The sequence below is a fragment of the Sebastes umbrosus genome, chromosome 24 (assembly GCF_015220745.1).
Source record: "Sebastes umbrosus isolate fSebUmb1 chromosome 24, fSebUmb1.pri, whole genome shotgun sequence".
NCBI lineage: Eukaryota > Metazoa > Chordata > Actinopteri > Perciformes > Sebastidae > Sebastes > Sebastes umbrosus.
Window position 1 is genome coordinate 9,421,443 of NC_051292.1, and position 22,104 is coordinate 9,443,546.

The following is a 22,104-nucleotide window of genomic DNA, read 5'->3' on the forward strand; positions in this document are numbered from 1 at the left end:
AATTGCATTGAAAATTACTTTATTATAAATATTATTTAATGATTATATGCTAAAATAACATATATATGGATAGAAGACACTTCTGATCAGTCACAAATCTCACCATTGTGTGACTTATTGTCTACACAAATGTAACCTGGTAGCTAATGTCATGATTCAGGGAGTTTTTTTTTAAGAAATCTCAAATAAGTTATTTGCTAATTATTATCTATTTATCAGCAGACGTGGAAATAAAGCAGATCAATTAACTTTGTATTATTTTCCTGGAAATGTATTAAATAAATTACCAGCTATTGAGAAATAGCGGAATATAATAATGAAATAATGTTTATAATAAAATATTTTTCAATACATTTTGAGGTAAATATTGGAGTAATTTGGCAGTAATTTCAAATAGGTTACTTGCTAATTATCAACTAATTACCAGGAAATTTGCAGACCTGTAAACCAGTTTTTCCTTCCCAAGTGTGACAAAGATATAAAAAAGATAGCTATGGAAATGCATGTTGTATACACAATCATGTATGTATTGAAATGACACAACAACATCTTAAAATTTGTACAAAAACCTTCCATGGATAATTTCAAGTGCTTGTGTCAGAGAAAAATATGAGAATTTTCCTTTAATGTGTTGGTGTGCCAAAGCCTAAAGGAAAAAAATACTTTATTTTTTCAACTAGGGCCTTACTTTAGTTGTTTTGGCTATCATTTATGTTAATTATATTGTTGTAGAATGACTCATAACATGTGGATTGGGCACATATGGTCGATACCCAGTCCATTTATTATGGTCTGATGACACAAATACAGTTTATTTTGTAAAGTACAGCTTTTTCTGATGGTGTTTATTGGATGATCACAATATAATCTTTCCAAAAATGGGAATTCGTGTGAATGACTAACACAACTGAAGTTCAGTATGAGGGCTGTATTCTCCCTTTAATGTGCCTAAGGGGCATAATGTACACCAGTTAATGTGGTGTGTCATCGTGAGAGACGCTGTGCAGTGGTGTGTGTGTCATTTCTGCCGTTCTTTAATGTCAGCTGGGGACCAGTCTGTTATGTGGTCATGTAAAAACCCTTATTACAGCACGTGTCGTTCTATGGATGACTAGTCTATCACGCTAAAGGAAGTATTTCTTATAGTCATATTTGGGATTTGACAGTACCGACATGCACTGTACCGAGCGTTTAGCTCTGCCTGCTTACTCATTTTGCTGTACTTCCCCCGACAACAGTCCCGTCTTTCTTTTCCTGCTGTGACTTCATCATCACCCCTGCCTCACTCAGTGCCCTGCCCTCCTTCCCACTTCCTGCCCGGACAGGAAATGAGCTGCCCCAGTGGATTACTGTTAATGTGAAGGAAGTGTGGGTGGACAAGGACACACCTGTGTCCACTACATAGGACTCTGTGTTTCCACTTGGTCTGTTGTTGAAGTGGGGCGACAATCTAGGCCGCATAAAAAGTCAAACTGTTGTAAGGGCAGCGATATACAGGGGACCTTTTGGGGCAGTTGTGTGTTTTCATAGGAGTCGCCTCAGCATTCAGTCATAAGGGAAGATAGTGTTTCCAGGGCATCTTGCTCTATATATAGCTTAATGCACAGGCTCCATAGATAAATTCAATTCTTATACCCATTCAAGTTGTGTGCCAGTACTGTAATGGTGCTGCTGGAAAAAGATAGAGATATCCAAATAAGCAAGTATTGGCTCGCAGCATTGTTGTGTATTGTTAACCCAATCCTTGCTAGATTCACATCAATCAATCAAGTGTATTGTTTCAGGTGATACATGAACAAATACATCAAGTGGTTTGACACTATGGCACCGTTTTGATGGTGCAAACATCTGCCATTTTTATTATAGAATTTAGATGAGAAACTTAAAGGTGCAGTGTGTAGGATTCGGCAGCATTTAGTGGTGTGGTTGCAGATTGCAACCAACCCCTCCGTTCACTCCTCCCTTTCCAAGACTGCGGTAACGTGAGCCGCCGAGTGGAAATACTGGTAACGCCGTTCGCCTCGCTCAGAGGCCGTCCATACCATAATAACACTACATTAGCAGCAACAGAAGTCAGACAGCGACTGGAGATACCACGGTTTTGCACTCTGTGGTTCACGTTACCGCAGTTTCACAAGCGTGTCAGAGAACTACGGGGGCCTTCAGGTAACGTAAAAATGTGAAAGGCTCTCTCTAGAGCCAGTGTTTGGTTTGTCCATTCTTGGCTACTGTAGAAACGTGGCAGAGTAATGTGGGTGGACTCCGTGAAGAGGACCCGCTCCCTATGTAGATATGAAGGGCTCATTCTAAGCTAATGAAAACATTGTAGTTTCAGATGATTATACACTAATGAAAACTTTTTATTTTCAATTTCTGCTAATAGAAATGTTACACACTGTTCCTTTAAGTGGAAAATGTATGAATTGAAAAGATTTGAGTCTTTTTAATATTTATATTTATTAATAATTTTTTGTCCTATTGATTTTTCTACCACCATTGCTTTTTGATCCCATCGATGATGTCCATCTGTGCATGTGCCGCAGGCCCCGCCCTTTGTCTCCGGCATTGGAAGCAGCTGCCTGTGCTGTTGTGACTGGAGCGACTGTGTTCCCCCTGCAGCTGCGTACATCCATGTGTCACTGCCACACCTGTTCAATGGCCTTGTGTTGACTGAGTAATATCACACGTTTTAACTGTGTGCAAATTACGCCACAGAGATGGGGGTGGGGGGCGGCGAACTGTAATCTGAGAAGGCAATTGTGTGTTTTTGACACACATATATATGGATGACGTGCACAGACAAAGTCATACTCTTCTCTCCCTGTTACGAGGAGTCTGTTTGCTGTGAAAACACACATTTTTTCCGCTAAGCGAAGGGCCACATGCTGCGGCTGAACAACAGTTGGTGTGTCGAAAAACGAAAGAACAGCTGAAGCCAGCGGGAATAGCTTCCTAGTAGGCAGCCACAACATCAGCTGCCTACACACACACATACAGTGAATACACACTCACCAAATCATAGCATTGATATTTCCTCGCCAGCTCAGCATGTTGTAACCTCCAACCCATCAGGCTGTGTGTCTTTATATTCCGAGAGCAGACTATGATTCAGCATCCAGATTGTTTTAGATGGAATAAGGTGAGGCTGGTATGAGTCAGCACTTATTCGTTATAATGTTTAACGCTCGGTCAGCGTTGTTGACACCCGGCGGAGACTGATGACTCACGGTCGATAGTAAGTTTTGACAAGGTTTCTGCTTCTGACTCATGAAATGATTAGCCCTGCAGTGGTTGCCATGCTTATTAAGTCGGCGGCGTGTGTGGGTCTGAGAGGCTTCGCAGTCAAATGAAGAAGGGGCCTCCGCGAGCTCAAATGTCACACTCTTAATCTCCCCGTAATGATGAAGACGGCTTATAATGAAGGGAGAAACCGCCGCTTGATTGCTTTCCAGAGCTTTGCGATAAGTGTCTTTTCTGGCTGTGCGTGTCATTTTTGCCCGTGCTTAGTTAAGTCTCTCGCTCAAGCACACTCCACAGTTAATCCTCTGCATTCTTGTGACAGTGAAATCGGTCTGCCTTCCTCTAGCTGCCGGCTGGATTCTCCTGCAGTGCAGTGAGAATAATAAACGCAGTGGATCCTTTTTAGTTTGGCATTTCACTGGCTTTGGATGAGGAGACAAACGATTGTGTTTTGCTACTATAGTCATATCTGATAGATTTTATTCTACCTTTTTCTTTCAGAGGATAAAAGCCCCGTCACAGAGTGGAGTGGAGTGGAGTTGAGTGGTGGTTTCGTCTGACCTTTAACCTCAATAGGAAGGAGAGAAAACCACTTCAGAGGTAAGAGTTCCTGTAAACTGGAGTGAGTAAATGGTGCCAGTGCTACTTTCTGTGGGTAATAAATTCAGAGCGGAGGAAAAAGGAAAAACACACTGCTGCCAGTAAGCTTCGCTGCTTCCTCGCACAAATGCCACAGAGACTGTTATTTTGACAAGTCGCCGCTGTAGCAAGCAAGTTCTATTTAAGGTGGTCTCAATTGACATGCATGAGGTGTCATGTGCTCACATCATCTGTCATTTCCACACTTTTCAGAGAGTGGAATCCCCAAGTTGACAGTGTGGATGTTTGTTGTAAATAGAGGTAAATCTGGTGGAAGAGATGGAGGCTTCGCCCCCTTAAAGCCTCCGTCAGAGAGGGCCTTGTAAATCAAAGCCAAATGAAAGAGGAGTCAAGCCTCTGAGGATCCTGTCAGGGGAGAGTCTTCCTCGCCGAAGGAGATAATTCCTGACTAAAGTAGAACCATGTGAGGGCGAGCTGGGCTGTGGTCTGCAGCAAAAAAGAGCTGCTCCTCAACAGTGAGCCTTTATTCTCTCTCTCACTATCACAGATCTGCGTTGAATTTGCAACCCGGAGTTTCAGTATTTCCACTTGTGTTTCTACAAGGGATGGCGACCAAGTCATTTTTCTAGAGTGCTGTCTTGGCTTGGTTTTATGGAAAATGCACACATGACCACACACATCAGCACCTAGTTTTTTTTTCCTGTTAATATTTTTGCCTTTTGTCAAACCTAAAAGTGCGTTATGGCTTACATAAGTAGCTCGGGGCAGAACAGCAGAGAGAGTAAACAAAGACCCAGAGCATAAGCAGCAAAACAACTGGCTTACTGGGTGCTGTTTTCCATGATATGTAGTTTGTTGTTGTCTGTTTGCAGTGGTGGTGTCCAGGAGGAGTAAAAAGATGAATCTATTACTTGTACTCTTTCTTAATTTATACCTAGACATGCCTTTTTCCATTTGTGATGGGGAATATGGCTGTTACGGTGAAGGAAGTATGCTGTATTATTGCAACTTTTTGTGAAAATTAATTAATTTAACCTGATTTTAGGGCTGTGTAATGGCAAGAATCTGACGATACGTATCATGATACAGGGGTTACGATTCAATATATTGCGATATATTACGATACTGTAAGCAAGGCGATATATATTGCGATTTAAAAAAAAATCTAATTTTAGGAAAACTGAAAACACACCACCATATGCCTAAAATCTGAGTAAAAAATCTCTATATCATAGCACTACTTTGAGAGGGCACACATCTTTGCAAATGCAATAAAGTATTGACTGAGTTAATCTTGGCATGTAAACGTAGTTAGTTAAGAATCGATACAGTATCACAAAACATAATATCCCCATATTCATATATTTCCGATATTTCCTTACACCCCTAGTATAAATAAGCTTTATTGTAAGGCTATTATTAGGTATAGTGTTGCTTTTTAAATGACAAAGAAGGGCAATGAGGCGAAGCGTTTTTTTTTTTCCAGCTGCGCTTTTGTTGCGTCTGGTTGCTATGATACGGAATATCACAATGTCAGCACAAGGTAGAGGTAGTTGCTCTGGATGAAGGGAAGGTCGAAGCACGTAGGGAGAGAGGACGGACCCGCCGGTCTATGTTTGTTCAGTTCTCCTCCGTTGTTGTTGTCCAGCACTTGTAGCTACATGTAGGATGAGATGGTATTGCGATATTGCGTTATTGCGACAGCCCTAATGGGGAATGAATATAATGTTCTCATTCATGTTCTAAAAGTTATAGACCATGGCTTGTCAGTTGGGAAGTGCACATCTGGACAAAGTCTTTAAAAGTGTCTCGAAAACACTAATGAGACGGGAATGTCCCAGACGCATGCTGTCTTATTTTCTTGGGAAACAAACCTGTGATGTGTAAAAAATCCCAGCAGTGAGGATGCGGAAGGAAGCCGGGTTTTAAACTGGGACCCCGGCAGCGGTGATGGAGCCCGAGGCTGAGAGGAGGAAGCCCGCTCGCCTGGACTTAAACTGTTCCAGGAAGTCGGGATGCTTATGTGTCAGAGAGGTTTATAGCTGTGTGTGTTGGCGTCTGACTCTGTGTGTGTCAGTGTCATGTGGGCGGCTGTCATGTGGAGACGCTTACCGACTTTGACACTCAGCTGTCGATATTATTCCAACATGCACTGAACATGTGGGGCCGTGGTTAATATGTCATGGTGTCATCTATGATGCGGTTGTCATGGCGACTGTTTCATTCATGCACCGGGCAGGCTTAAAACAGACCGTCCTTGAAACTATCTCCGCCGCTGTTCCTGAAGACAACAGGTTGTGAAGACCTTTGGGATTTGTGGAAGTGTGTGTGTTTGTGCATTCCGAAATTGATATGATGGCCACATCGGCACGGCAGGAATGCTTGAGGTGGCGTGGCAGGAAACAGACTGGCACATTTTTTGGTCTGTTTTTGATGAGACGCACAAACACACTTGGGACAGTTGCTTTGAATTCAGATAACAAGAAGTCTGTGGCGAGCTGCTGCATGGGGTTATGGGGTGAAGGGGGAGATGGGAAACGTAGTACGATAACAGAGGAAGACATTCCCAGCTGCTGGTGGCATGTGTGCGGACGTACGCGTATATTTCTCTTTGGTGCTGCACATTGCACATGGCTGGCTTGTTGCAGTATGAATGTGTTTCCATCAGTGTGTGTGTGTGTGTTTGGGCATGTGTTGCCCGTGCAGTGTGTCATACCGACTGTGCTTTGTATTCCCTAACAGGTGGCAGATGTAATCCTCCTGTTCCACTAGACCAAACAACTAAAGGATGAGGAAACAAATTCTGTTGGCACCATAATGATTTTATTTATCGAGAGTAAATGAGAGGGTTATGAAAAATCCATTAGGAGTTTTATATATATATTATTATATATAATATATATAATATAAATATATATATATATATGATATATTATATATATATATATATATTATATATATATATATATCTTATATATATATATATATATATATATTCTAATAATTCCAGGTCATATCGTCCCTGCTGGTGTGATTGTGAAACAGGGTATTAAACTGCATTATATATTTAAAAGGTCTTAAATTGAACTCTGTGAATGCTGCAGAAATCTGAAGTGACACTAATCGCAGAACGCAGTCTTTGGCAGTGTCCTCTTATACAACCACAACCCATTTATCTAAATCAGTTACAGCAGGTTCTTAATGTTCTAACGCTGCACATTTAGCATTACTAAGCAACAGCCTTCGATTCCACAAAAAAGCAAACACATGAAATAACACCCCGGATTTACTTCACAGCATTGCAGCTCTTTTTTTTTTTTTACTTTATGCTTTACCAGAGCAGTGAGTCTGTTTTTTTTTAATGTCTGGCCAGTTCTTCTCAGCAGTCAGCCTCCGTTGTGTGCTGCTGCAGTGCTGCATCATGTTTAAAACTGTGTGTGTGTGTGTGTGTGTGAGCCCACTGCAGCAGACCACCTGAGCCCCGGTATGTGTGTTTATACGCATGTGTGTGTGTGTGTGTGTGTGTGTGGATGTAACCCAATCACCCGAGGGCTGAGACAAGACTATTGATTTCACATTTGGACTGCTGCCCTGGAGGGAAGCAGGGAAGCTGACACATCCTCGGTCGGTGGGTTTGTGTGCGAGGGAGGATGGGAGAGCGAGAGATGGGAGGGAGGGAGGGTGACTGTCAGAAACAGGGAGAGAGAGACACACAAATAAGACAAGAACAGAGACATGCCCACTTGTGCTTGATTTGTAGCCTGCTTTTACATTGAAATCAGCCATTTTACCCCGGCACAGACCACCTCTGAGTCTTTTTCTGTTATCACCACAACAAGAAGTATTGGGACATTATTGAAATCCATGCAAAACGTCCCCTGAATGCTCCGCGGTTATATGATACAGATGGGACGTGCTACAGTACAGGCAGGCATGTGGAAACGTCAACATGTTAGTCATGACTGAGGATGTAGCCCAAGCATTGTGATAGCTGCATGTCTGTCCGCGGAGCACGTCGACGTTGGAGATGTGCATGTGTGTTGCCATGGCAACGGCTGCTCGAATAGATGCAGGGCAGCTGAAGTTTTGGCTCGCCTCTCTGATGCCGCCCACCAGTGTGACCGTGCATTTTCACACTCCCATCTCTTCCCTCGTCTCAGTTTTGCCTTCTCTCTCTCTCTCTCTCTCTCTCTCTCTCTCTCTCTCTCTCTCTCTCTCCGTTTCCTGCCCCCCCCCCCCCCAACACACTGACTCCATCTCCATCTGTCCACCTCTGACATCCTCCTCATCTTTCTCCTCTCTCTCTCTCTGTCCCTTTCTCTGCCCCTCCTTCCTAATTGGCTGTATAAGCCAGAGTGTCTCACTGTGTCACGCTGTGCTTCAGTGAGCTCGTATGTGTGTGTGTGTGTTTGTATTCGAGTTCCTCTTCTGCTTGCAGGCTGTCGGTCGTGCTTGACTAATGACATTGAAGCCGTTGCATTGGCCATCAGGGCCTCCCCTTTATTCTCAACCTAATAGCCGGCTCCCTCCCTCCATTATTGTACCTATTCATCATTCCCTCCATCACTCCCCCCGCTTCCTCGCTGGCCTCTCTCACCCATCTCATCTCCCTTTCCCCATCACTCCTTCCGCTTAATGCGCCATCTCCTCTTTTATGTGACGTGTGGCAAGTTGTATTCATGATTTGTTGTTTGATTCTATAAGACAGAATTTTCTCGACATTGGTGCGCAATTTTTTAAAAATGTTTTGCTTTGGAAATAGGGGTCGGGCAATATTGTCTTGAAATAATATCGTGATACGGAAGGGTATTTTTTGATCCCAATATTCATGACTCATCATTTAGCCAGTGCAGTCACAAGGTATATAGCAAGTGTTTATATACCATTCTGTTTTTCCTCATTTTAAGTGTAAAGGTGGAGGTAAAATTGGAACAACAAAGTGATAAAACACAATACTCATTAGGAAGATCTCCAACACATCACCCATTCATGGTACGTAGAGTGTATACATGTAGATTTTTGCTTTAAAGGTCCCATATCATGCTCATTTTCAGGCTCATACTTATATTTTGTGTTTCTACTAGAACATGTTTACATGCTTTAATGTTCAAAAAACACATTGTTTTTCTCACACTGTCCATCTGAATATACCTGTATCCACCCTCTGTCTGAAACGCTCCGTTTTAGCACATTTCAACAGAACTGGAACGGAATTGAGTGACAACAGTCCACGTTTACTTCCTGTCAGATGATGTCATTCACGTACACGGCAACCGGAAATAAACTGGGACGCATTTAGAATGTTTAAAACTGTGAAATGGTCTATATATATTATAGAATTGTGACATCACAAATTGACAGAAATCCTGACGGCTTGTTTCTGAATGCGGGCTGTGTGTATTTCTCCGTGGATTGGGCGTTTGGATACTTTCACAGTATTTATATAGCAATTAAACCTGCTTTATAATATAAAAGCCATGAAAAAAATCTCACCTTTTACAATATGGGACCTTTAAGTTCCCCGCTATAGGCGTTTCTTGTTGCATGAAGACAACATTCTCCATCCATCCATACTGTATGTTCCTCTCCCTTTAATTCAAACCTGTAATCTTCTTGTCATGAGCTTGCTTCTTTAACCTTTAAGGCTTCATCTACACTACATTTCTCATTCATTGAGGATGCACACACACACACAGTTTTGAATGTTGTGTCATTTTTAGCGTCCGACATCAGTGGCCGCTACAGGTCAGTAGTTGACAACCACACCCAGTTTGACTTTGGACAGTAGCCGACTAGCCGCTCCCTCGTTCAAAGAGTTCTTTTACTGGCACTACAGCTTTTAGCCACATTTCCTCTTTCCACTTTTAAGCATAATTGACACAGTGACGTCTGTTCCTCTCCTTTGCTCTACCGGTGTAACGTCTGTACATGAAGGGAGTCGACCAGGAAAGAAGGCGAGGGAGGAAAGTGAGCAAATAACCACAAACTGAGCCTGGAAATAAGCAGTATTTCATGCTCGTACATTTACAATGAAGTGAAACCAAAACATTTGAGAGCAGCAATAAAAGGCTTTGTTCAGTCTAGCCACACACAAGATCACTAGACCAGATCTGAAGTGTGTATCGCCTTTAAACAGTTTCACTATGACACGGGACGTCATTACGATATCTTGACACACATTTCGGCGTGTGTTTTATGGCTGGATTTTATAGACCATGTCGGATATGATGACAATCAGACACATGTGTGTGTAAGAGGTGATTCACAGTCTGTCGGGCCAGAGGCGCCGTTCGCACCAGATGATGGGTCGACATGAAAAAATAGAGAGAAGGGGAGGAGGTCAGGAGGAGAGGAGAGGTGTATGTGTTTCAGTATTGGTCATATATCTCTCACATATGGAAACTTATGATCATATAATATTCAAGTTATTTTAATATGCTACATTTTAAAGTTAAATGCGTCAATCGGGTGCACTTTGAGAGCAAAAATAGCAACAATAAGATGCTAAATAAACAATTTTATGCTCTCAATTTAATCATAAACACATTGGTTATATAGATAACATCTCGATCGCCGGCTGGTGGCTGTTCTGTTAGTTTAGGAAGCGCTTGATTTGATAAGCTGCAGTGTTTTCTATGAGCAAAACGCGCATTTTAAACGTCAATATCGCAATATACCCATGTTCATTTAATTGTGGGAAGCCGAAATCGCGATTAATATTCGATTAATTGTGCAGCCTTAGTAAGTAAACGGTAAAAAAAACAAGATATAAAAAATAGACTTACTGAGTGATTGGGTTCACATTATTGCAAATATGAAATGTTGATATTGCACATGGATGAATAAATAATGTATAATAATAATAATAGAATGTTATGTAAAACATAATATAGAGAAGCATTCATTTAGTTTATGTTTAGTTGAATAAATTAGCTGCAGTTTTGGGAACAACTAATCTTACATTTGCTGGATTTTAACAAGGAAGTCAGTCACTCACAAGGGAATTTACATAAAAATGTTTGTGCTTGTATTTACATATATTTATACGCAACAGTACTGGGACGCACAGCAGCTTTATTAAAAAGAAATTACGACGTCCATTGAAAATGGCCTTTCAAAACATGCATAATGACACCACTTCTCCTTAAAATCATGCTCTCACACACAATTTCCCCCGAGGCAATCAGCAGCATTTAGAGTAACGGGAGCGTACGTCGTAGCCAGGTCGGCCTGGTGGATTGACCGGAGCTATTCCTATCCATGGGTATGCTAAATGTTTTACTTGTTTGAGCTTTGTCTGCATCTTGCCCCCGGAGGCTCCTGTCAGTGTGAGCGTTTGTGTCCCGCTAAAGAATTCCCACTCTTCTATTTGCAGCCAAGCCTCCATGTGCTCCTCATGCCTCCTAAGAGTTCACTGAGTTTCTATAATTGCCATGCTGTTTTGTTTTCTAGCCCCGTGCCCAATCCTTTTCCGGTCCTCTTTCTTCTTGATTTTCCCTTTGGTGGGATTATATGATGTGTTGAGAATATATTTTTAGAGGAGAGGTGTCAAAGACAGTTGCGTAAAGTTATTTTTGTACAGATAATTTAAGAGGATGTGGAAGTTTGTGTGTTATTTACAGGGTTTTTTTTCCGATGATGAGAGCCAAAGGGCTGATGCTTGGTTTCATTAACCTCCGCAGTCCTCATAACAACACTAACACACACCAGTATTCGGTCCAAAAATAGTCCATTTCAAAGTGCTGGATGGAAACATCCACTCAGTCGTCATCGCAGCAGGAGTATCTGGCCACAATAGTGTTTACACAGCTCACATCCCAGCCCGCCCATTTCCTGCGTGATTGAAATATGAAAGGATTTTTTTATTTGTAACTCAAATGTTAGAAGCAATTCATCATGTTTGAATGTCAAACTGGGGAACAGAACAGGTGGCGCTGAAACAGGCAGTGAAGGGCTTTGGCTTTGTGACCTGTTTTCCTTTCTCTTGTAGTTTGGATTCAATTAGCGGTTTCACAAATAAGTCATTAAATTCAGTCCAGTAAACAAGCATTTTATGGAGAAGAACAGAATATAAATCCGGGCGTCTCAAAGCATTACCAATGTTGTCGCCCTCGACTGGGATAAATGCCCCGAGCACACAGGAAGACACTTTTGATTACCAACACCCAAACTGCCCAGAACTAATACGATGAATCGTAAAAGTTGTCCATCCCAGATTCAGTTTAATGTGAACCAAATAAACAACAGCTCTCTGTTCCCATCATGCAAACTGGATTAAGAAGGAGCGAGCCATGGAGACCTACTCTGACCTATGATGTCATGTTGCACTCTCTGTCTGTCGCACCCAAATACTTGTGTGCCGTTTTTCCTGAACCCCTCTCTTTCTCGCCTCCTCTCTGGATCTTTTTTGCCCTACAGCGACAAGTCCAGGGGCCTCCAACTGGACGCCTTTCTATGTGAAGCTTGTCTAGTCTTTGGGTGCTCCACACTTGCCAGTTTGAGACCTACTTTGTATTACTATTCCGTAGGATCCCAGCAGTCTCAGAGTTGGTTGTTAGGACTAGGAACTATTGAAAACTCCTCTTTGTTCAGCGACTTAACATCTAGTCTTCATACCGCTCCCTTTTCCAATCCTCTTGACACACTCTGATATGATACGACTTAGTCTAAAGATAGACATGTCCTCCTCTTCCTCCTCCTCCTCCTCCTCCTCCTCCATCAGCTCTTCATCCTCCTCAGCACCGGATGCTTTGCCGTGTGCTTTTCTCTAAGATTTAGAGCGATCCGTTTTCCCCGAACACACTTTTTCATCTTCCCTTCACTCCTCACCTAGCTTTTTTTTTCCGGCACTGCAGCATCAGCGGGAACTGCATGTGTTCGGGGGAAAAAAAGAACGGCTGCAAAGAGAGAGACTCCACTGGGTAGACCTTTTGACCTTTGACCTTTCACCCTGGACCTCTGAGCCACCCGGCGGTCACAGGAGACACATGAGTGCTGGTCATGCTCATACAAGAGAGAGAGGCCGTGCGGGATCAGGGGGGGGAAAGGCCATGGCTGTTGTTTGGTTTGCGATGATGGCACACACACACACACACACACACACGGCTTCCTCCCATCCCTGTGTCTCTCTCAGGTCATGCTCCATAAGCTTAAAAGCAGGGCCTCAGGTGGTAATTCACTTAAACCTGCAGCATCGTCTGCAGCCGAGGCTGTGATTCCATTAGAACGACAGCTGCAGAGCTCAAAGTGCTCTTTTGTTTTTTGTGTGCATCATTTTTTAGTTTTTTTTGTGCAGTTTTTATTCTTCTTGCAGTCTCATTGAATGTGCATCTACAGCATGTGTATATTTCAGTGTCTATTTAACTCTTATGAAAGGCCCACGGGCTTGTTTAAACACAGCTGGTAAAAGTGTCCTGCAGTTGGACTCATTTCTTGTGTATTTACATATGAAAGCAGTGCACCTAAGCTCATTTGATTATAGCCATTTCCTCTTCCTGTCTGCCTTCCAGCCAGCCATGATGTCATGCCTCAACTCCTTTCATACTGGGGAATCCCCGGATAGATATGTCTGTGACCAAATGTGGGGGGTAGCCACACAGACAAATGATTCTTTGGTGGTGGTATGGCATACTTTTGTAATTTTCTGGGTGATCCTAAAGGACGCGGTCCCTCCCGTCCCCAGTTAAGTGGCACGGATTATAAACCGAAGGACAGCTGGAGTTTCCTGCCAAGAAACAGGCCATGGGGGAAATTAGGAATCCTGCACATCCTGGCCATTTCCTGTCCTGACTCCCACACGCGTTCATGAGTGCATGGATGTAATTTCACACACACACACACAGTTGGTGGACTTGTTTACATACTTAAGACTCCATCTTTCCCGACAAGATGACAAGTTCCTCATGTGTTTGATATGCGTGACAAAACAGGAAACTATCCATCATCAACACTGTAATGAGCTCTCACACACACACACACACACACACATGCAGCAGTGGCAGCTCTGGCTTGTAATACCAGCTGTGGCGACACAAAGGCTTCGGATGGGAGATTATATTTAATATGTGCACCGCATACAGTGACTTTAAGGAGCAGAACATGTGTGCCGTCTGGAATGTGGCCGCCTCTGATGTAAAACAAGCGCCCCCTCAACCTCCTGTTATGTGTGTTCAGCTGACCGATTATCAACGGCGTTGCTATCATATTCCAGTTTGCTTTGACAAACGCAGAAGCACAGTTTTATCACCTACTGCTCGTTTTTATAACCTGCTTTGATCACCTTCTAACAACAAAGCATGACTTTTCAGATTGCTCTCAAGTACTCGGTGTAACCACAAACGCACACACATATATACAATAAGCCACGCATACACATTTTTTGCTGGATGAAAAGAACAGGGGTCGTCGGAGGGGTTAATCCCGGTTTGGTACAGTCCCGACTAGTGACTGTCACCGCGCGGCGTGGTAAATGGGAGGCAGTGACACCCCCTGAAAACATCAATGGGATTACCCGGGACTATTCCAACTGATTGGACTGTATTTGGGGGGATTGGACTGTACCAAGACAGAGGCACTCTTAAGGGGAACTCAAATTATTATAGAAAAAAATGTGTCCTCAATGTATGTTGGCATTCATGTGTCTTTATATTCATTTCCCAGGTTGGGTAATATCACACTGTCTAAACAGTTTGACTGCCCAGCTGACCTAGACGTGATATGAAGGACGTCAACACACAAGTAGGACTCATTTGTGCACCGATCTTGAGGTCTTATCTGCCAGGCTATGTCTCCTTGATTTCCATATTTTGATTCTGTCTACTGAAAGGTGTCCTTGTGTAGATACTGAAAAGGGTTGGGTAGTTGTCACTTGTATTCAGGCCACTCTAACTCAATACTAGAAGGCTATCTATAAGATGCTTTTTGGAGCCCATCACCTGTTTCTGTTGCATTACTGGATTATGAGTCAACCAGCTGCATGTTTTGTAGTTGCACCACTTCCCTTGGTGTCCGGTAGAGGGAGCTCTGCCATCACCTTTGACAGCTGGGCCTCTCACAAAGCTGCGCCTCCCTTCACTCACTACTGGCCCACATAGCCATTAATAGCACCTGCTAGTGTTGTTAAGTGTGGTTTGATTGATATCTTCTCCACAGGCGCACCACTGGTGTGTAGTGATTCACTGCAGGTTTACAGATCCCAAAAGCGCTCGGCACGTCAATTTAGCTGATATTTGATGTCTCCTCCTGTCCTGTCCTGTCTTTCGGGTCCTTAGCTGGGAGTAGAGGTGTTGGGTGTGTCCGTGGTGAAACGGCACACAAGAACGCTACAGGACATTTCCACCCATTAGACTGCACAGGGTGCCCGCTAGGGGTCCGTGAGCGGTTGTCATGGTAACAGGCAGTGAGGTTGGCATGAGCTGAGCTGTTTTTTTGTTTTTTTTTCTTCCCTCCTCCTTTAGATCATTCCTGCTATGTGGGTGTGATCTGATAATGTGTGTACATGTGTGACAGTTTCTCCTTTTTTTTTTTGCTTTCCTCTGTTCCTGTGTGTAGATGGAGCAGGTATCAGACGACGAGTTGGACCACGGAGCCGAGGAGGACAGCGATAAGGAGGACCAGGACCTGGACAAGATGTTTGGGGCTTGGCTCGGGGAGCTGGACAAGCTTACACAGGTTAACACACACACACACACACACACAAACACAAATAGAGAGAGAGTGGTTGGTTACATAGATACACAGGTAGAAGAGCAGAGAGAAAGGCTGTATCCATGGCAACCTTAACACTGCTAATCCCGTCTCCCTTTACTGTATCCTAGCAACTCCCCTCCCACCACCACTTTGTATTGTGTGTTTGTGCAGGTTTATGTGTGTGTGTGTGACTACACTAGCACGCAGACAGGGTTGCTTAGATCCTGTGCTTTGACTCTGATGTCAGAGTGCATGTGTGGTTTTTGCATATGTGCACCTCATGTTTTGCTTATTTGTGTGTGTGCTCTGTAGAGTCTGGATGACGGCAGGCCTCAGAAACCGCTGCAGAAGCCTCCTCTCAGGCAGGAGACCAACATGGCCAACTTCTCCTACCGCTTCTCAATGTACAACATAAACGGTGAGACCTCACTCATCTGATCCAGATCGGTATAATAACAGCACAGATCCAAAAACAGAAATTAAATCATGAACCCCCTCCCCCCATCTTCCTCCATCCTTCATCTTGGCTCCCTGCAGAGGCGTTGAACCAGGGCGACACAGTGGACCTGGACGCCCTGATGGCCGACCTGTGCTCCATCGAGCAGGAGCTCAATACCATCTCCAAACCAAACTCGGCGCCTCGCGGCCAGAACAAAGGCCAGCAGCGGGGCCCTGGGGGGCGCAGTGCCAGCACCAAGCACCCAGGCACCAGCGGAGGGGGAAGCAGCGGAGGTAGTCCTGCTGAATAATGTGCATTTATGACGGTGCTTCATGTAGTATTTTAACAGCAATAAAATAATATACGCCAAATCTACAATGCATGACCTCTTTCATCTGAGCTGTGTTTAAACTCCCCAACAGGAAGCGCCAGTAGCAGTACCCGCGCATCGCCGGCCAACACAGTGCGAGGCGGCAGCGTTAACGCCCGCCCCGCGGCCTCCAACATCTCCCTGGACGACATCACCTCCCAGCTGGAGAAGGCCTCCCTCAGCATGGACGAGGCGGCGCGTCAGACCTCCTCCTCTTCCTCCTCGTCCTCCTCTTCTTTCTCCTCCACCACGCTGCGGCGGCCCTCGTCGGGGTCGTCCGGCGGCGGCCAGCACAGGAGGACGGGCTCGGTGGGCGCCGTCAGCGAGCAGGAGGCTCCGTCCCAGCGGTCCAGTGTAAATTCAGCGTGTGCCTCAGCGTCCAGCATGGACTCCCTGGACATTGATAAAGTGATGGCGGGCGGAGAAGCAGAAGGCAGCCCGAGCTCACAGGGACAGAACCAGACCAGCACAGAGGTACGACTGACACTGAAACACACACAGAAACACACTAGACATAGTATTATCAGCTAATGAGAAAGTGTGTGTGAGCCACAGCGTGTACATTTCCACATGTGATGGTAAAGGTAAGCCCTGATCCTGCATGTTTAACCACACAGCATGATGTATTGAGAGTCAATCCGCAATACGGCGTGTATTGTGCATTGGACGGCGTGTTAATGAATGCATTGTAATCTCCTATAAGGCTCCCTTAAGCGTGGATTACAATGTTAACATCTACCATTTCTGAATTCCTTTGCTCACTCACTAAGCTCTCCAACTAAAGTCTCAGAGGAGTTTAACTTACAGAAACAAAGACCTGAGCTAATATACTAAAACAGATGTGTGTATTTAGGGGTAAAAGCTAGAGAAAGGAGGAGAGGTTTTTCAGTTCAGAAGAAAACATGTTCACACGATTTCATGCATGTCCCCTGTCCCCCCTTGCATGTCATCACATTATCTGTGTTTCCATCCCTTCCTATATCTGTGGTCTCTATCCACACACACCTTGCCTGCACCTCCTGATATTCCCAGCATGTCACACTGCGACGGCCCAGACGGCAGCTTGACTTCACCTCACGAGAGGGTGAAGTGGATCGGGCCACTGTAAGTGTGTGTGTAAGTGTGTGTGTGAGCTTGCATGTGTGCATGCATGTGTTGTAGGCCCTTGTAAGGCTGCAGGTAATCACATGTTGAAATGTTATTTTCCACCAACAGATACAATTTAATTGAATATCAGAATCATTTCTAGCTGCAGACGTTGGTTTTATGTGTAAAAACTGGTATTCGGGACATCCCTAGTGTGTGAAAGAGGGATGTTTGTGAATGTAGCTGTAGGTTTTATAGCCAGAATGCAAAGTATACTTTCACTTCACACACTCAAATCTATTGCAGTGTCATGTTTTTGCTCTGTACATATCTCCTTCTCACAATCGTTGCTTCTTTACCCACAGCTGCAGCTAATGACAACCACAACTGCTGAGCGCTCCATTTATGGAAAAACCTTCTCTCGCTTCCACGCTTCTTTTATAAAAAAAAAAAAAAAAAAAAGATCAAAACACCCTGCGATTAATAAACCCTCCCAAGAATCATCTGGCACTGACTTTTCTATATTTTGTCTGCTCCTGTTTTATCCTCTCTTCACCCAAGCACTCCTATCTGGACCGAGAAACCTCGCTCATTCTGAAAAGCATAGCAGGAAAGCCTTCTCACCTCCTGACCAAGGTGACCGCCTCTTATACTCGCTTCTTTGGTTTCTCTCTCTCGTGTGTGTGTGTGTGTGTGTGTGTTTTCACTGCTTCTCTCTTCTGCTTTGCATGTCTTGGAAAAATCCAACAACTGCTTGAAATCAGACCAACTATTTTTTTATTTGACTTAATTAAAAAAAGAGGGAGAGATAACAATAAAAAAGTGGATGTCAGCTTTTCTCAACTGGAAAAAAAGCTATCTCACTGTTTCCATCAGGATCAGAAATACATGAGGCAAGTTGAGCCAAAAAATAAATTACAAGACCATATCCCAAGTAATGAAAATATTCAAACATCTAACAGAGTATGTGGATTTTTCCCTTTTGCATTTACCATGCTTATACTACACCGTGCTTATGGATTGAATACACTTGATTGTTTTGTCCTACTTGCTTCCACACTTATCTTTCACTGGCATGCACTCTTTTGTGTATGGGTCTCTATTTTCCTTCATTTTCCCTCTGTTTTTCTCTATGATGCTGGCTTTTGATTTATGAAATGACGCCATTAGAGCCACAACGATTAATCGATTAGTCAGTCAACGGAAAATGAGTCATCGTCTAAGTCATTTATGAGTCAAACGCTGACTGTTTATTGTGAGGATTTGCTGCTTCTCTTTGTTTTTATATCAGAAATTGAATATCTTTGGGTTTTTGGACTGGTTGGTCGGATAAAACAAGACATATAAAGTACCTTACTTTGGAAACATGCAAGAACATAACAATGGGTCTCGTTCACCAACCGTTCTTAACAAGAAATTTCTTCTTCACCGATGTTTTCGTATTTCAGATTTGATCTTAGGTAAGAGTACACTTACGCACATTTGAGTGCTGATATGTTTGTGCAAAAGAATTGCGTTTTCTTCCAATCTGTTTGTTTTGTTTATTTGTTTCACACATATAAAAAGACAGTAAAATACAATTCACATGAAAGGAATGTAAAAATACGTGTGAGGGTGTTGTAGAAACCTATAATGGCTTATATAAAAACCACACCCAAAGAACATACAATAGGTAATAATATTAATATGACAAACAGCACCTGTACATTTTAGATATTAGTGTTCAAAACTTTTCACATATAAAAATATACAGTGTAAAGTGTAATAGTAAAGTTCAAACAAAACAAACAAATACAAAGAAGTGGGAGTAATTGCAATTTGTTTTCCAAATCAAATGTTTTCAAAAGCATTTGTAAGTCTCTTTTTATACATAGATCTACATTTTTATAACATACGATTCAAATTACAATAATATTTGTATTTGTAAAGCATTATTAAAATAAATACGCACTAACACTTCAACTCTGAGCAAGTAATAGCATCCCTTGCATCTTTTTTGGGTTATTTGATATCCACTACTGACGCTACTAAATATGTGGTTTCCAACATCATTTATGATCAATTATCACACCTAGAAATACATTTTTATGCACTCATTTATCATCATTTTGACTTGATTATTGATTTGCCAATTACTATTATACACAGGAAATAGGATTCATCATTATAAGCACACCGGTACGAACAATTCTGCACTTTAAGAACTCGTCATGAATCTGATGTAGACTTTTCTTAGACCCGTAAGAACAAATTTAAGAAAAAAGTTGGGAAGATATTGGTGAATGAGGCCCAATGTTCATACAGATACAATACGTGTGTCCGAGCAGTGAGGAGTTTGACGATAGGAAGAATCATTTGGAACGAGAACCCTCTGTGCTCCACCGTTTACAGTATCTCTCACATCTGTTTATCCATCATGTGTCGGCCCTCCTCAGTTCCCAACTCTCTCATCACTGTTTTACTGTAAACCTCTTGGCAGCAGTCAGCGTTTCGCAGGGAATGTACTGTATTGGTTGCAGCCTTTGGCTCCCGTGCAAAGCTTATGCCGATCAGATGTGTGCAGATTTGTGGTTCAAAGTTGGCCGCCGTTGATTGTGATTTACGCTGCCGTCGCTGCACGACACACGGCCAAGTGCAAAGCAGGGGACTCCAGGAGAGGTGGACGATTCCTATTGAGATGTAATATACCAAGAGCTTTCACTGGATATGAGACAAACCTCAAATGATGCTAATCTTATATTTGTGGAAAACTCTGGAGAGTGATTTTTATTATTTTCAGGACTTTAAAAGTCTTTTTAAAGACTTCAAAATAAAAGCCAGCCTTGTGCTACTCATGTAAGAGCAAACTGAAAGATCTCCGTTAGTGGTCATTGGCATTGAATTGCAGATTTCTCTCCAAAAACCCTTTAATTTATTTCCATTTATTTGAATATAATGGGTGCCAAGAGTGAAGCTGGCTCACAGTAATATCCACACAACAAATTTTTACAGCCACAATCTTTGGAGTTGCTTTTTCTCTTTCAATTACAAAACAACGGAATTGATTCAGTGCTGTAGGTTTGTGGCGTATCATGCTCTCAGTCTGTCCGCGTATGCAGAAAAGCATTTGACTGGTTTTAAAGAGGAGGATAGATTGTCGTCGGCGTACAGGCTGTGAGGGAGTTTACGTGTTAGTGTTACACTTTTCCACCAGAGAATGGGATCGCCCCGACTCACAAATTCTCTCCCGTCTCCTCGCCCCGCAAATCAGAATAGTGAATGAGCGTGGGCTGTTTGGGAACAAGCAGAGAGAGAGAGAGAGAGTGGAGAGACATCAAAGGGAGAGGGTGCCAAGATATTTTTTTTCCAGGCTAGGCAGAAGAGCCTTTTTTAAAAATTGGCTCTGGTGTGGCTGAGTGTGAAAGTGGAAAGGGGAAAACGCCTGTGGAATAGGAATCAGATTAATGTCTAATAAAAAGCAGGGTGGAGGTGTCATGTGGAGAGGGAAAATAAAGGAGGGGGAGAGGGAGTTACGCCAACAATTATGGGGCTGAACCTACAGATTGACTCTGGACTGTAATCTGCACAACCCCCGTGACCTCTTCTTCTCTCGCCGTTTCTCTTCCTCACTCTGACTTAAAAAGCCTGCCACTATGTGTTGGCCAAACATAGTGTTGGCGTTAATGTGGAGCTGGTCATGTGGAAAAGGAAGTCTGGGTCAAACGTGGAGGTGGGGGGGTGCTTGAGATAAGAGGCTTGGCGGGCGTTGTTACACGCCTGTGTATACACACAAGACTTCAAATATTCAGCACCTCGGCTTCTCATTCACCCAAATTCCACTCTCCGTCGTTGTCACTGTGGTTTAGCTCCGGGGCCGGCGCCCGGTCACGGTCTCCCCCGCTCGTCCTGATTGGCTAGAAGGTCTTGCAGTAGGGGCTCGCTGGTTGGCTGACCCCCTCATTCTACTAGTTTTATGGGGATTATGCTCCATTGATTGGGCACGCTCCCAAACCCCCTGCATCTGCTATACAGAGAGAGAGAGGAAGAGGGTGATGGAGAGAGGGGAGGAAGCAGGAAGAGAGATGGTAGAAGGGGGAGGGGCGTCGTCCTCCCTGCTGTCTCGTTTGGGGTTTTAGTCAAGTTGTGCTCATCTCGGGCGCACATGTGCATGTCAGTGAACCTGTGCTGTCATTGAAAATCTCTGCTCAGCACAGACAGCTCATCGTCTCTGAGTGATGGAAGATGCACGGCTGAATTTCACCCACTGAGGATCATCGTGGAATAACTTTTTATACGCTAAAAAAAAAAATACAACTGAGAAAGATCCTTTTTGTCTTTTTTTGTTCATTAATTATGGACGAATCCGGATATCTTTTCCATTTTTTGCCCTTGAGATCTGAATATGATCTTTGCTGGAGATCATTGCATCTTTGAGTGGAGGACATAGAGGCTTTTCCGAGCTGATCCTACACTCATCCGCAGCCTCTCGCCCTTCGGGGATCTTCTACTATTGTTTCCCCTTCTGCTGCTGTATAGCGAGATCAAAGGAAAAAAACCACTGCAGCTCCATATGAATCCACCATGGAACCATAGACGGCAAAATGCAGCGCCATATTTGAGGGAACACCGGACCAATGTCGACAATATAGCATCGCTGTGATCAAATATTCACACACAAGTAAAAATCAAAACACGTGGAAGC

The 22,104-nt window shown here is 43.4% G+C and overlaps 1 protein-coding gene across 5 annotated transcripts in view; it reads left to right on the forward strand.

Annotated features, from left to right (window-relative positions):
- Window positions 1-22,104, forward strand: part of raph1b (Ras association (RalGDS/AF-6) and pleckstrin homology domains 1b) — a 41,160-nt gene that overhangs the window by 8,807 nt on the left and 10,249 nt on the right. Inside the window, exons 2-8 of one of the 5 annotated variants that reach the window (XM_037761521.1) lie at window positions 3,742-3,840; window positions 15,391-15,510; window positions 15,841-15,946; window positions 16,066-16,260; window positions 16,390-16,811; window positions 17,370-17,441; window positions 17,985-18,059. In XM_037761521.1, coding sequence (XP_037617449.1) covers window positions 15,391-15,510; window positions 15,841-15,946; window positions 16,066-16,260; window positions 16,390-16,811; window positions 17,370-17,441; window positions 17,985-18,059 — 990 coding nt within the window. In that variant the 5' untranslated portion in view covers window positions 3,742-3,840. The remainder of the gene's footprint in view (window positions 1-3,741; window positions 3,841-15,390; window positions 15,511-15,840; window positions 15,947-16,065; window positions 16,261-16,389; window positions 16,812-17,369; window positions 17,442-17,984; window positions 18,060-22,104) is intronic. The other 4 variants (XM_037761524.1, XM_037761523.1, XM_037761522.1 and 1 more) reach the window with 4 other exon arrangements.